General features: G+C 47.0%; 1 protein-coding gene across 3 annotated transcripts in view; it reads right to left on the reverse strand.

Moving 5' to 3' along the window:
- Positions 1-16,571, reverse strand: part of LOC144687286 (uncharacterized) — a 59,935-nt gene that overhangs the window by 11,837 nt on the left and 31,527 nt on the right. For all 3 annotated transcript variants that reach the window (XM_078553156.1, XM_078553159.1, XM_078553158.1), the window contains 4 exons: positions 12,865-15,246; positions 12,208-12,282; positions 8,076-8,396; positions 71-188 (listed from right to left, as the gene is read on the reverse strand). In XM_078553156.1, the coding sequence (XP_078409282.1) occupies positions 71-188; positions 8,076-8,396; positions 12,208-12,282; positions 12,865-15,246 (2,896 nt within the window). The remainder of the gene's footprint in view (positions 1-70; positions 189-8,075; positions 8,397-12,207; positions 12,283-12,864; positions 15,247-16,571) is intronic.

Consider the following 16,571-nt stretch of genomic DNA (forward strand, 5'->3'; position numbering starts at 1 on the left):
ATGAGTGAATATGAGTACGTGCAAGTGCATGTCTATACACTAGTACACATGTTATATTAGAATCTCCTACCTGCGGCTCTGCTGTTCCATTTGTTGCAATCTTTCTCTCAGCTGTTTGTTATCGTCCTGTAGAGCTCGACACTCTTGAGCCAGATTCCGACACTCAACCTGCAGACTCTGCACCGCACCTGTTATATACACAGCTCAAATATCAACACAAACGTGCAAGCAGGCAACCATTTCTGGTCAGGCATTCCAAGTCCTAACAATCAATCCCTTGCATGAAAAACATTCTTCCAATCTCTCCCTTCATTTTTTACTATGATCTTAGACACACAGAAACACACAGAAGTTACAGCACTGAAACAGACCATTTGGCCCATACTGTTTATACTGGTATTTAACTTGCACGTGAGAAAACAGTCCAAATCATATTTTTCTGCCCTGCTCCCATAACCCTTCAATTTCTTGTCCTTCATTCCCCCTGTCTAACCTAATCTTCAATGTCTCCTCACGGACCCACCTTACTTTTAATTCTTTTTTTGCTGATATACTGGTACAACATGTTCCTTTTGATGCTTTTTAAGAAAAATCCTTATATTCCCTCATAGCTTCTTTAAACCCCTTCTGAACCACTTACTTATTTTCTCTATTAATTCTTCATCATTAATATTCTAATGTTCTAATAATCATAATTGAAAGCAATTATAATTGATTTCAATTCTCTTCTTGTCCATAGCATCCAAAAATTATTAGTAGTTTCCTTTTTTCAATGGAATATATTTATCAGAGAATGACAGAACACAGAAGGCTGTTCTGCCCATCGTGACTGTGCCGGCTCTTTGGTAGAGTTCTCTAATAATTCCCACTCCCTGCTCTTTTCCTATAGGCCTGTAATTTCTTTCCATTCAAGTATCTTTCCAATTCCCTTTTGAAAGTTATTTTTGAATCTACATCCTATCAGACAGCACACTGCAGATTGTAAAATCTCACTGTGTAAAAACATGTTTCCCCATGTTGCCTCTGGTTCTTTTATCATCTCCTTAGATCTCAATGCTCTGGTTACTACTATTCTGACACTGGAAACACTTTCTCTTTATTTACCCTATCAAAAGCCTTCATGATTTTGAAAACCCTCTATCAAATCTTGTCTTAACCTTCTTTGCTCCAAGGAGAATAACCCCAGCTTCGCCAGCCTCTCCTTATAACTGAAGTCTTTCATCCATGGTACCATTCCAGTAAATCTCTTTTGCACCCTCTCCAAGGCCTTGACATCCTTCCTAAAGTGTGGTGCCCAGAACTGAACATAATACTCCAGCTGAGGCCTAACCAGTGTTTTCTAAAGGTTTAGTATAACTTCCTTGCTTTTGTAAGCTATTCCATTATTCATAAAGCCATAGAATCCCATATGCTTTTAAACAGCCTTCCCAACTTGCCCTGCCACCTTCACAGACGAGTGCACTCCCAGCTCTTTCTGATCATGCACCCCTTTTAAAAATATACCATTTAATTTATATTGCAGCTCCTTATTCTTCCAAACAATATGGGCTTTCGTTGGTGTGTTTAAAGGTAGGGGTGTTCATAAAATGCAGTGTGTGGCCTGCCTGCCGCCTTCCCGTCTGCCCCCAAACTGTCTCCATTTTATGGGGGTGGGAGGAATGGTGAAAGCAAGGGGCAGCCTGCACGCCCTTGGGCCTGTTGAGGCTCTTAAACGCCCAATTGAAGGCCACTTAAGCGCTCCATCCCACCTCCGCTGCTATTTTACCCACAGCAGAGGGAGGCCCAGGCCAAGTGCCTTACAGGGTGAGCTGGTGTCAGGCAAAAAACGGGGATGCAGGGGAAGAAATCTCTTTTTAGAGGTCCCTTGTGTCTATCGAAGACACTCCCCCCTTTCCCCCCTCAAAGATCACACTCCCCCTTTAATCCGCACCGCCTGGCCTCTCAAATAAGATCAGATATGATTTGGCCAGAGTGGACTGGGAGCAGCTACTTTTAGGCAAATCTGCGCCAGAGCAGTGGGACTCATTCAAGAAGGAAACAGGGAGAGTACAGGGCCAATGTATTCCAGTAAAGACAAAGGGTGGGACCAACAAATCCAGGGAACCGTGGATGTCGAGGGATATACAGGATCGGACAAAGAGAAAAAGGGAGGCTTATGGCAGATACCGAGGGCTCAAAACAGCGGAAGCCCTAGAGGAGTATAGAATGTGTAGGGGGGAAACGTAAAAAGGAAATTGGGAGAGCAAAAAGGGGCATGAAATAACATTGGCAGGTAAAACAAAGGAAAATCCAAAGTTATTTTACAAGTACATTAACACTAAGAGGATAACTAGGGAAAGAGTAGGACCCATTAAGGACGACAATGGTAATTTGTGTGTGGAGCCGGAAGACGTAGGTAGGGCTCTAAATGAATACTTTGTGTCTGTGTTCACAAGCGAAATGGACGACGTGAGTTTGGAAATCAGGCAGAAGGACTGTGATATAATTAAAGAAACTAGCATAGACAGGAAGGAGGTTCTAAGTGGTCTGGTAGGCTTAAAAGTAGATAAATCTCCAGGCCCAGATGAAATGTATCCCAGGCTGTTGAGTGACGCAAGGGAGGAGATAGCAGGGGCACTGGCAATAATTTTCAATACCTCTCTGGCCAGAGGAGAGATGTCAGAGGACTGGATGACAGCCAATGTGGTACCGTTATTCAAGAAGGGAGGAAGGGATAAACCAGGGAACTACAGGCCAGTCAGTCTAACCTCAGTGGTGAGGAAACTATTGGAAGCAATTCTGAGGGACAGAATTAATCTACACTCGGAGAGGCAGGGATTAATCAAGGACAGTCAGCATGGTTTTGTTGAGAGCAGGTTATGTCTGACCAATTTGATTGAATTTTTCGAAGAGGTGACCAGGTGTGTAGTTGAGGGCAATGCATTTGACGTAGTCTACTTGGACTTCAGCAAGGCTTTTGATAAGGTCCCGCATGGGAAACTGATAACGAAGGTAAGTGCCCATGGGATCCAAGGCAATTTGGCAAATCGGATCCAGAATTGGCTGAGTGGCAGGAAGCAGAGGGTGAAGGTCGAGGGATGTTTTTGTGACTGGATGCCTGTGTCCAGTGGGGTTCCACAGGGATTGGTGTTGGGTCCCTTGCTATTTGTGGTATATATAAACGATTTAGACTTGAATGTAGGAGGGTTGATCAGTAAGTTTGTGGATGACACGGAAATTGGTGGGGTGGTAAACAGTGAGGAGGATAGCCTTAGATTACAGGAGGATATAGACGGGTTGGTCAGATGAGCTGATCAGTGCCAAATGGAATTTAATCCTGATAGGTGTGAGGTGATGCACTTGGGCAGGACAAACAAGGCACGGGAATACGCAATGAATGGTAGGACCCTGGGAAGTACCGAGGATCAGAGGCACCTTGGTGTGCATGTCCACCGGTCCCTTAAGGTAGCGGGATAGGTAGATAAGGTGGTTAAGAAGGCATATGGGATACTTATATTCTATGCCTCGGCTAATAAAGGTAAGAGCAGGGAGGTTATGCTGGATCTGTATAAAACGCTGGTTAGGCCACAGCTAGAGTATTGCATGCAGTTCTGGAATCCGCATTATAAGAAGGATGTGATTGCACTAGAGAGAGTGCAGAGGAGGTTTACCAGGATGTTGCCTGGGCTGGAGAGTTTTAATTATGAGGAGAGATTTCATAGACTGGGGTTATTTTCCCTGGAGCAGAGGAGATTGAGGAGGGACATGATTGAGGTGTATAAAATTATGAGGGGCATAGATAGGGTAGACAGGAAGGAACTTCTCCCCTTGGTGGAGGGATCAATAACCAGGGGGCATAGATTTAAGGTAAGGGTCAGGAGGTTTAGAGGGGATGTGAGGAACAATGTTTTCACCCAGAGGGTGGTGGGAATCTGGAACTCACTGCCTGAAAGGGTGGTAGAGGCAGAAACCCACATAACATTTAAGAAGTATTTGGATGTGCACTTGCGATGCCATGGCATACAAGGCTATGGGCCTAGTGCTGGAAAATGGGATTAGAATAGTTAGGTACTTGTTTGACCGGCGCAGACTCGATGGGCCAAAGGGCCTTTTTCTGTGCTGTAGACCTCTATGACTCTAAATGTGGCCCCCCTCACCCCTCTCGCTAGGGCCTGCCAGTCAGGATCCGCCAACACCCCAGACTTACCTGAAGTCCATTTCCATAACTATTTCTTCTTCAGGAACCGCCTGTAGTCTGAGCAATGGCCACTGCTCAAACCTGGCGCTGCTGAGACTACAGAGCTGCTAGCCAATTAGATTGGCTGGCAGCTCTTTAAGGCACAAGTTCTTTCCCAGATGGGCAAGCAGAATTCTCATTCTGAGCAAATTAACGCTCTACCAAGCCATAAAGTGGTTGTAGGACAGCCGGTTTTCTCATAGGCGGCCTTCTGACTGATGTTTTAGTCGGGGGTGGTGGGGACAGCCAACATGGCACTCTAAAATCCTGCCCTACACTTCACTTCACACTTCCCTAAATTCCATCTTTTGTCTATGTCCTCCTGAAGTCTGTTTCTCATTGTTTTGTATCATCTGCGAGCTTTGCAAATCATGCCCTGTATATCCAAGTCCAGGTCATTAATATGTACCGAAAAGAGCAGTAGTTCTGATACCAGCCACTGGTGAACACCAGTCTGAAAGAAACAACCATTCACCATGACTCTCTACTTTCCATCCCTTTGCCAATTTTGTATCCATGCTGTCACTATCCTTTTAATCCCATGGGCTTTAATTTTACAAACAAGTCTATCATGTTTTACTTTATCAAACACTTGAAAGTCCATATACGTAACATTCACTCAATTACTCTCATTAAACTATAATTTTTATTCTCTCTTGTGATGTAGGCGTCGCTGGTAAGATCAGCACTTGTTGCCTATCCTAATTGCTCTTGAACTAAGTGGCTTGCTAGGCCACTTCAGAGGGCAATTAAGAGTCAACCATACTGGTGTGGGTCTAGAGTCATATGTAGGGCAGATCAGGTGAGGATGGCAGATTTCCTTCCCTAAAGGACATTAGTGAACCAGATGTGTTTTTTTTCTATGTCAATCAATGTTAGCTTCATCGTCACCATTCCTGAGACTAGCTTTCATTTCCAGATATTTTTATTATTTGAATTAAAATTCCACCAGCCGCTGTGGTGAGACTTGAACCTGTGCCCCCAGAGGATAAGCCTGGGCCTCTGGATTACTGGCCCATTGACATTACCACTACGCCACCGTCTCCCAAGTTATTGGGCAAACTTACCATCTCTTTTAACAAGATCCCACTGTTGCTCCACAAACCCTTGTGCCAATGTCTCCTTCCACCTCCCTTCACCTAAGATGACTCCTTGTATTCCTAAATTCTGTCCTCATACAATTTGGTCTTCTAGTTTTTGTACTAAAATTTTCCCTTTCAAGTTGGTTCTTAAATCTTATTTTGTGGTCACAACTTTTAAGAAGCTCACTCACATTCAGCTCACCTACCTGATCCATTCATTACTCGTAAACAGATCTAGCAACACATCCACCATTGTGGGCTGACTAACTTATTGCTTGAGGCAAAGTCCTGTATACATCTTAGGAATTCCATTCCCAATTCACCATTTACTCTCCTGCTGTCCTGATGGACAAGTGTATGATTAAATTTTATAAGAACAATAATTTTGTTATTCCAACTCATCCCGCTAATCATACTGTATTCCTTCCATTTCTTTCCCACAATTTGGAGGTGTGTAATATAGCCTTACTAATATGTTAAGCCTTTTGATTTAGCTTTGAGCTGCAACCATATTGATTGCATCTGTAGCTTTTCCTTGTCTATCGAACCTCTACAGCATGTATTCTCTACCTTACCAATAAAGCTACTCCATTCCTTTCTTACTTCCTATCCCTTTTAAATACATCATATCCAAAAATGCTAATTTTACATTTACGTCCCAGCTTGCAGCCAGGTTTCTGTTAGAATCCCACAGCACAGATGGGAATCCATTCAGCCCACTGGGCCTGTCCCAGCTCTTTGACAGGGCTATCCTATCAGTCCCACTCCCTTGTTCTCTATTCCTGCCTCCTTTTTTAAAATTGTACCATTTAGTATATATTACTTCTCCTCTCTCTTCCTACTAATCACACTTTTCTGTGTTAAATGACATCTGCCAGGTATCTGTCCATTTCTGCACTTGGAGAGACACAGACTACTCAAGGATAGTCAGCATAGGTTTGTTAAGGGAAGGTCATGTTTGACAAATTTGATCAAATTTTTTGAGGAGGTAACCAGGACTGTTGATGAGGGTAATGCATTTGATGTGGTCTACATGGACTTTAGCAAGGCTTTTGATAAGGTCCCTCATGGCAGACTGGTCAAGAAAGTAAGAGCCCATGGGATCCAAGGCAAAGCGGCATGTTGGGTCCAAAATTGGCTGAGAGGCAGGAAGCATAGGGTGATGGTAGAGGGATGTTTCTGTGCCTGGAAGTCTGTTTCCAGTGGGGTTCCGCAGGGCTCAGTGCTGGGGCCCTTGCTGTTTGTGGTGTACATAAATGATTTGGACTTAAATGTAGGGGGTATGATCAAGAAGTTCACAGATGACACAAAAATTAGTAGGGTGGTAAATAGTGAGGAGGATATCAATGGACTGATCAGGTGGGCAGAGCGGTGGCAAATGGAATTCACCCTGGAAAAGTGTGAGGTAATGCATTTGGGGAGGGCTAACAAGGCAAGGGATTACACTATGAATGGTAGGACCCTGGAAAGTACTGAAGATCAGAGGGACCTTGGTGTGCATATCCACAGATGCACTGGAGAGGGTGCAGAGGAGATTTAGCAGGTTGCTGCCTGGGCTGGAGAGCCTGAGCTATGAGGAAAGATTGGATAGGCTGGGGTTGTTTTCCTTGGAGCAGCGAAGGTTGAGAGGGGACCTGATAGAGGTGTATATGAGTGTGAGTAGGAAGGGATTTTTTCCATTTGTAGAGGGGTCAATAACTAGAGGACATTGATTTAAGGTAAGAGGTAGAAGGCAAAGAGGGGAGTTGAGAAGAAGTTTCTTCACCTAGAGGGTGGTGGGAGTCTAGAACTCACTGCCTGAAAGGGTGGTTGAGTTAGAAACTGTCGTAACATTTAATAAGTATTTAGATATTCACTTGCGTTGCCATTGCCTCCAGGGCTATGGGCCAAGCGCTGGAAAATGGGATTAGTGTAGTCAGATCTTTGTTGACCAGCGCAGACAAAATGGGCCAAATGACCTCTTTCAGTGCTGTAAACGTCTATTTCATCTGTCCTTCTGAAGTTTGTTAATGCTTTTAAACCCAGATCTTCCTGTTCAACATTTCCTTCAGTTTCCCTGGTTAATTTCTCACACTCCAATACGTGTTTTAAAAATGTTCTTTTTTTAACATTACTCCTTTTCCAATGATTTTAATGCCTGGGCTTCAGTCTTTTCCCCGATTATAACTAGTCCCTTTGGTTTTATTGCTTTTGTCCATATCCCTCTTGTTAAGTTGTTTTCTGCATGAAAATTATCTCCATCTATTTTTCTGTTCTCCTTTAGCTGATCTTGGTTGGTTTTATTTTTCCAGCATCTCCACCATCTGAGTTTCAAAACTGTAATTTCCCGATTTTGCTGTATTTTCAGGGCATCAAAGTCCACCCTGCTCAGGTGCAGCCTACCTTTGCGGAATAGCAGTCACAAAACTCGTCCCGAAATCCAAGCGTGGAATCCCTCTTCCTGATGTCACACCTTTCACTAAGACCTTTCCCATTCCATTGCATAGCTGAGGAATTAACCCTGACATTCCCACTGTGGAGACCAATTCCTGAACTCATCCTACTGAACTCAGACCTTTCTCTACCCTGACAACTGTCCCCTCCTGAACCCTAATAACTCACCCTGCCTGCACCCCAATAACTGATCCCATCTGAATCCCAATAACTGACCCCATCTGAACCCCGATACCTCACCCCACCTGAACCACCTACCCACCATACTGATCCAGCAAGGCCATTCTTTCCCCATTTAATGGTGCCTCTACATGGAATACCTCCATCCTTCACCTGGTTCGTACCCTGAAGTTGGGTGACCTCTTCAGAGTTTTTCCTCTGCTGACTGTCACTCTTCATCTGTATCTCTGCCCTCAGTGTGGTAATCTCCAGCTCATACTCCAGCGTTGTTTGCTGAAGGTGCTCCAGCTCTGCTCGGATACGGCACAGCTCCTCCTGTAAAGTGGCAATCTCATTCTCCCGCTCTCCCGCTGCCTCCTCAGCCGCCTGACGCAGGTTCACAATCTCTTCCTGTGCACAATGCAGTTCTTCATGAGCCTCCATCAGTTCACTCTCCTTCTCCTCCTCTAAACTATCGATCTCCTCCTGAACAGACCGGAGCTGTGCTGGATGGAACAAAACAAATATCCACAGGTTTCATCACTCAGTCTGTTCCTTCACTTAAAGGAACACAATTGAATTTGGACAATTAAGCCAGCCCCAAGGACAGTGCACAGGATGAAGCAACCAACCCCAAATGCAGTCTAAATTTATCCAGAGAGAGGACAGGCTGCTCACCAGAGATTAGGGTAGAGACAAACTGCTGGGACAGAGTAGGGGGCACTGTTCTCTGTATCTAACTTATATAATTGTTTGATGATGGAGCTGTGCTGGGTGATGCCAGCTGAGAGAAAAGGAAAAAAACATGTCAACCCATTCCAAAGCTCTACACAGCCAATGGATTACCTTTCAAGTGCAGTCACTGTTGTTATACAACCAAACAAGTCAAATTGCACACAGCAAGATCCCATAAACAGCAATGTGATAAATGTTCTGTTAATCTGTTTTTAGTGATATTAGTTGAGTGATAAATATTGGCTGGGAAATTGGGGAGAACTCACCTGCTCTTCTTTAAATACAGTAGTGCCATGGGATTTTTTACATTCTTCTGAACAGGTATACAGGGTATCAATTAAATTCATCATGAGTGTCTCCTAACTCCTAATCTATTGCCATTTCTGGGTGAGATGGTTGGTTGCTGCTATTCCTCTGGGGAGTGGGGGTTCCTGAAAAGGAAGGGCGGATAGTTACCTTGGGTCACCACCAACAATACCTCTAAACTGCACAGGTGTGAGGCAATGGAGCAATCCAGAACTTATCATTCCAGGGACAAACAGGCTGCATACAAGAAGCAGTCCCTTTAAGATGCCCTCATGTGTGACAATCTTAAAGGGACCATGTAGTGCAACAAAGAGGCCACGTATGGTGAAGGGAAATTAGAGGAAAAGTTGGTCACCACTCGCCCCGTCGCTGCAGGTGCCACTCGCCCCGTCGCTGCAGGTGCCACTCGCCCCGTCGCTGCAGGTGCCACTCGTCCCGTCGCTGCAGGTGCCACTCGCCCCGTCGCTGCAGGTGCCACTCGCCCCGTCGCTGCAGGTGCCACTCGCCCCGTCGCTGCAGGTGCCACTCGCCCCGTCGCTGCAGGTGCCACTCGCCCCGTCGCTGCAGGTGCCACTCGCCCCGTCGCTGCAGGTGCCACTCGCCCCGTCGCTGCAGGTGCCACTCGCCCCGTCGCTGCAGGTGCCACTCGCCCCGTCGCTGCAGGTGCCACTCGCCCCGTCGCTGCAGGTGCCACTCGCCCCGTCGCTGCAGGTGCCACTCGCCCCGTCGCTGCAGGTGCCACTCGCCCCGTCGCTGCAGGTGCCACTCGCCCCGTCGCTGCAGGTGCCACACGCCCCGTCGCTGCAGGTGCCACTCGCCCCGTCGCTGCAGGTGCCACTTGCCCGTCGCTGCAGGTGCCACTCACCTGTGGCTGCAGGTGCCACTCGCCCCATCGCTGCAGGTGTCACTCGCCCGTCACTGCAGGTGCCACTCGCCTGTCGCTGCAGGTGCCACTCGCCATGTCACTGAAGGTGTCATTTGCCCCGCTTATTTTCTGCTTCAAATCAAATCTTTTGAATGGGGTGCCTGGGTGGTGTGAATGATCTCACCCCCTCAGCCTTACTATCAGGGACTCCATCAGTATCTGCACCACAGGAGATCTGTTGATGGGCTGTCACACTGACTTTTCACTCATTCCCATTGATCAGGCTGAATTTTTCCACCAGCCTGGGAACCCGACCTCAGGATCATTTCTGGTTCATGAACCTGCTCCAGGTCAGTTAGTAGATCAACTCCGCGCTTGCCATCTAACTAAGGATGGCAGGCAGGATCCAGAGGCAGGAGCTGCAGACAGTGCAGAACACTGCAAGGAAGGGCAGGGATCATAAGATCATAAGAAATAGGAGCAGGATAAGCCATTTGGCCCCTCCTACCTGCTCCATTCAATAAAACCATGTCTGATGTCACTGTGGCCTTAAAACTAATTTCCTGTCTATCCCCCTTAAACCTGGAACCCTTTCAAAAATCTGTCTAACTCAGCCTTGAACATATGTCCTAGCCTCCACTGCTCACTGGGGAAGAGAATTCCAAAGACTAACGACATCTAAGAGAAGAAATTCCTCCTCATCTCCATCTTAAATGGGAGACCCCTTATCTTTAACATGTGCCCCCTAGTTCTAGATTCCCCCACAAGAGGAAATATCCTCTCGGTGTCTACTGTGTCAAGCCCCCTCAGAAACATATATCTTTCAATAAGATCACCTCTCATTTTTCTAAACTCCAATGAGTGTAGGCTCAACCTTTCCTCATAAGACAACCCCTTCATCCCAAGAATCAGCCTAGTGAACCTTCTCTGAACTGATCCCAATGCAAGCATATCCCTCCTTAAGTGAGAAGACCAAAACTGTACACAGAGACCAGTGGGAGCGCTGCTGAGGCCCAAGCAACAGGTGCAGCAGGGAAGCAATGGAGACAACACCAGTATCAGGAGAGCAGCTGAGACCTCATTAGATCCACGATGATCAGAGACATCAATCTCTCCAAGAATTCCACACTCAATGGCAAGGTTGTGACATGGGAAGACAGCAGACTTGCCATTCTCTGCCAGAAATATTTCGATCTCCTTAAAGAGTAATACAGCCTTCATCTCATGCTGTGCCACTGCCTCCTCTCACTTGCAGGAGTGCAGACACCGGGTGGGGGCTGGTGGAGGTGCTGGTCAATGTCAGCAAAATTGCTGTGTTGCTGTAATAATAGTCAGTAAGTTGCTTCTTAATCAGCTCAATTGCATTCCCACTGCTGCCGGGCAGGTTGCCGCCACTGCTCCCCGTGGACCACCAGGAAAAGCGAGGAAACGAGAGCACATCGGAGAGCTGGTCCAAAGCTTTTTAGTCTAATTTTCCAGGATCCCTCCCCCTGCTTCGAAAGTCGCCTCCATTGGTTTGGGAAAATTCTGGCATTATCTCTGCTCTGCCTCTCCTGGTTTGATTTCAAAGATATTTGGGGGTCCTTTATCAATATTAATATTTCATATTCCTTGGCCCACCCCCACATCTACCTTGTCTCCATTAAAACAGTGACCACACTTCAAAAGTACTTCATTGGCTGTGAGACACTTTGGGACATTTGCCAGTCATGAGAGGTGCTATATAAATGCAAGTCTTTCTTTCTTCTTTTAGACTGGAGATATTTTCTCTAAAGCTGCCTCCAAGCTCACACTTTACAGTGCAATGGCTTTTCTTACATTCTCTCCAACACAAGTGAGCATTAGTGACCAGGACTGTACTTGGTAATGCAGGTTAGGCCTCTCACTGCATTGTGAAACATTCATACACCCTCTGTAGTCTTGTGCCCCACTGTTCGGTTATAAATCCCAGCAGTCTGCCCGCAATTCAATTGTGTTTATTTACCAACTTGTCCAGAAATTGAAAGTGAGGATTCTATCATCACCCCACACCCATTCCTCCCTTACCAATTCAAACTGGCCCATTGGATATGCAGGACATCCCTTTGTCCAACCTTTGAACAATCACATTTATCAATGCTCATTTTCATCTGCTATTTGTCTGCCCAATTACATAAGTTGATCTGAATCTTCTTGGAATCATCTGCACTAACTTGGTGTTGGGAGAAAATTTGACAATTCTGCATTTAGGTCACAGTCATACATGAGAAACAACAAGTGCCCTGTTAGACCCTATTCAATAGCTGCCCTCAGCTAGTCACAGAGCTTTCCACAATGCTCCATTTCCCATTCCATAACCCAAGCCTCATTCAACAAACAGCCTCTAACACATTGCCCTAAAGCATAGATTTATTCCAAAATCCAGCACTGACCTTGGAGACGCTGGATTTGTTTGGCGAAGTTTTCAGTTTGTTGCACGTTGACCAATCTCTGCTCCTCCAACAACCCTGAAGTGTTTGGAAAGGTCAGAAGTCAGGTGCAGCAAGGGTCAAATACAGAATAAAGCTCCCTTTACACTGTCCCATCAAACATTCCCGAGGCAGCAACAGCATAGATTAGATTTGGAGAAAAGCTCTCTCTACACTGTCTCATCAAACACTCCCTCTAGCACGGGCTAGATACAGAAAATACAAACAAAAGTGCTGGAACTACTCAGTTAGTCAGGCAGCATCTGCAGAGAGAAACAGAGTTAACATTTCAAGGCGAGATGAAGATCAATTCGTCCTTCCCCTTCTCTCAATCCCCCTAAACACTCATCCCAGCTTCCACAAATGCCTGTTCCAAGGACGTCTAAGCCCCCCAACCCCAAAAGCCCACCTGTCCCCAACCTCCCACCCCCATAACCAGCACTTCTCCTCTCAGAAACACCAGTCCCCATCACGCAGCCCCCCAACCCCCACCCACCAAGCCCCTGTGCTAATTCCCTCCACCACCCCAGCCCTCGCACATTCCCAGCACTGAGCACCAAGTGTACAGTGTCTGGCCTCACTTCCCAAAATCCCTTTCTGTTGTTCATGAATCCCACCTACCTTGTAAATCCAGGTAGTTTTTCTGGTGTCGGGCTGCCTGCTCCTGAGATTCCTTCAACTCCTTTTGAAGCTGCTCAATCTGCAACCTCAACTGATCCAATTCCAACAAGCCTAGTACGTTTTCACTTGATTTCGAACCTCCTGGTCTCATATCAATTGCTTCAGGATCACTTACTGATTGGTCATAATATTTGTGGACACATGTCACCATGTCATGTAGTTCTATATTGGCTGACATCACAGCAGATGCTTTGGGATCAACCGCCTTGACCTCCAATGGTTTGGGATCCATTGCCTTGAACTCGGATAGTTTGGGATCAGCTGACTTGGCCTCGGATAGTTTGGGATCAGCTGACTTGGCCTCGGATAGTTTGGGATCAGCTGACTTGGCCTCGGATAGTTTGGGATCAGCTGACTTGGCCTCGGATAGTTTGGGATCAGCTGACTTGGCCTCGGATAGTCTGGGATCAGCTGACTTGGCCTCGGATAGTTTGGGATCAGTTGACTTGGCCTCGGATAGTTTGGGATCAACTGCCTTGACCACGGATGGTTTGGGATCAGTTGACTTGGCCTCGGATAGTTTGGGATCAACTGCCTTGACCACGGATGGTTTGGGATCAGTTGACTTGACCTCAGGTAGTTTGGGATCAACTGACTTGACCTCATATAGTTTGGGATCAACTGTGTTGACTACGGATAGTTTGGGATCAACTGACTTGACCTCGTATAGTTTGGGATCAACTGCCTTGACCACGGATGGTTTGGGATCAGCTGACTTGATCTTGGATAGTTTGGGATCAGCTGACTTGGCCATGAATAATTTGGGACCAACTGACTTGACCTCAGATAGTTTGGGATCAGCTGACCTGGCCTCAGATATTTTGGGATCAGGTGACTTGGCCTCAGGTAGTTTGGGAGCAGCTGACCTGACCTTGGATAGTTTGGGAGCAGCTGACCTGACCTCGGATAGTTTGGGATCAGCTGACCTAACCTCGGGTAGTTTGGGATCAGCTGACTTGGCCTCGGGTAGTTTGGGATCAGCTGACTTGGCCTCGGATAGTTTGGGATCAGCTGGCTTGGCCTCGGATAGTTTGGGATCAGCTGGCTTGGCCTCGGATAGTTTGGGATCAGCTGGCTTGGCCTCGGATAGTTTGGGATCAGCTGGCTTGGCCTCGGATAGTTTGGGATCAGCTGGCTTGGCCTCGGATAGTTTGGGATCAGCTGGCTTGGCCTCGGATAGTTTGGGATCAGCTGGCTTGGCCTCGGGTAGTTTGGGATCAGCTGACTTGGCCTCGGGTAGTTTGGGATCAGCTGGCTTGGCCTCGGGTAGTTTGGGATCAGCTGACTTGGCCTCGGGTAGTTTGAGATCAGCTGACTTGGCCTCGGATAGTTTGGGATCAGCTGACTTGGCCTCAGGTAGTTTGGGATCAGCTGACTTGGCCTCAGGTAGTTTTGGATCAGCTGAGCTGGCCTCAGGTAGTTTGGGATCAGCTGACTTGGCCTCGGGTAGTTTGGGATCAGCTGACTTGGCCTCGGGTAGTTTGGGATCAGCTGACTTGGCCTCGGGTAGTTTTGGATCAGCTGACCTGACCTCGGGTAGTTTGGGATCAGCTGACTTGGCCTCAGATAGTTTAGGATCAGCTGCCCTGACCTCAGATAGTTTGGGATCAACTGACTTGGCCTCAGGTAGTTTGGGATCAGCTGATTTAACCTCAGAGGGTTTGGGATCAGTTGACTTGACCTCAAATGGTTTGGGATCACATGATTTTGTCACAGATGATTTGGGATCAGCTCTCTTGACTTCAGATAGCTTGGGATCAACTGATTTTGCCTTGGATGATTTGGGATCAGCTGACTTGATCTCAATCTGTTTGGGATCAGCAGTCTTGACCTCGGATGGGTTGGGATCACATGACTTAATCAGAGATGGTTTGGAATCAGTTGACGTGACCTCAGTTGGTTTTGAATCAATTAACTTGACCTCAGACACTTTGGAAACTACTGACTTGGCCTCCGACATCTTCAAAATGATTGACTTAACCTCTGAATATTTGGTTTCAGTAGATATGACCTCCAATGGTTTGGGTTCAGCTGACATGAGCTCCGTTGAATTGACTAACTTGACCTCAGACACTTTGGGAATGGTAGAGTTGATCTCTGATATCTTGGGATCAGTTGACATGACCTCAAATGGTTTGGGATCAACGGAATTGACCTCAGAAACATTGGGATTGGCTGAATTGACCACTGATAATTTAGGGGCAACTGATGTCACCTCTGATGCTGGAATATCGGCTGACTTCATATGTGACTCTGTGTCACCTGACATTGCCACACTTGATGTTGATTCACTTGATTTCATGTCAGATGACAGCACATCACCTAAGCAGAAAAGAATCAATAATGAGCAAACATCCAAAATAGAAAGTGTGCCCAGAGCATATAACCCTCACCACTGTGCACAGAGACTTGACCCACGTGGCACAGCGTACCCAGAGCCTGTCCCTCACAGGACAGCGTACCCAGAGCCTGTCCCTCACAGGACAGCGTACCCAGAGCCTGTCCCTCACAGGACAGTGTACCCAGAGCCTGTCCCTCACAGGACAGTGTACCCAGAGCCTGTCCCTCACAGGACAGCGTACCCAGAGCCTATCCCTCACAGGACAGCGTACCCAGAGCCTGTCCCTCACAGGACAGCGTACCCAGAGCCTGTCCCTCACAGGACAGCGTACCCAGAGCCTGTCCCTCACAGGACAGCGTACCCAGAGCCTGTCCCTCACAGGACAGCGTACCCAGAGCCTGTCTCTCACAGGACACTGTCACATGAGCTGGGACATGTCAATTTCTTTTATTTCAACATTTCACAAACATTTTAAATACCCTCATGAAACCTCATCCCGCCCGTGGATGAGGTTTCATGTTTTCTCTAAAGGCCGCCTGGCCTCCTTGCCTGTCCACCAACCTTAAGGTTGGACAGGCCGGTCCTTTAATTAGCTTAAATTATTTTTTTAAAGGTCTTAAGTGGCCGTTGACTGTTCGGCAGGCGCGCAGCTGAGTCGGCTCTGCGCCTGCCGAACTGAAAATCTAAATGATGCGGGGTGACATTGGGCATTGGGACACATGCCCGACGTCACCCTGTGTCATTTTACGCATCGGCTGACAGGCCCCGACACCCCCCCCCCCCCCCCCCCCGCCGCTCACCGACCAGAAGATGCAGCCCTATATGTCCGAACGTGACCAACCCTGGTTTAAGAGAGGCTATCAATGGTCTTGGGCTATTTCTGCTGTTCGTTATTGCTCAATTCCAAATGTTTTCACCATGAGCATTCAGCACACGATTGTCACTCCCAGACTCCAATCTGTAGCCAGAAAGATGGTGATGCTCTCACTCCAGTCTAGTCTCTAAAGATTGCAAGACAGTGTAAACCAGGCCGTGTCCTGCACTATGGAAGACACAGAAATATATAGAATGCACAAGAAAAGGGAGCACAGGCCCAGATGCACGCACACCTGTGATGCTGATACTTGAGGCAAATGTGTCTGTGCCGGGTGAAGGTAACAGAAAGTGCATGTGCACCCGTGAGAGCAAACACTCACTTGGCAATGGTATTTGAGGCAAGCATGTGAGATGTTGATCCTGTTCCACATCCTTTAGAGATGAGACAGGACATACGAGTATAATTTAACACTGCTCTCAGTGGGGTAAC

Source organism: Cetorhinus maximus, chromosome 12 (assembly GCF_964194155.1).
Source record: "Cetorhinus maximus chromosome 12, sCetMax3.hap1.1, whole genome shotgun sequence".
Taxonomy (NCBI): domain Eukaryota; kingdom Metazoa; phylum Chordata; class Chondrichthyes; order Lamniformes; family Cetorhinidae; genus Cetorhinus; species Cetorhinus maximus.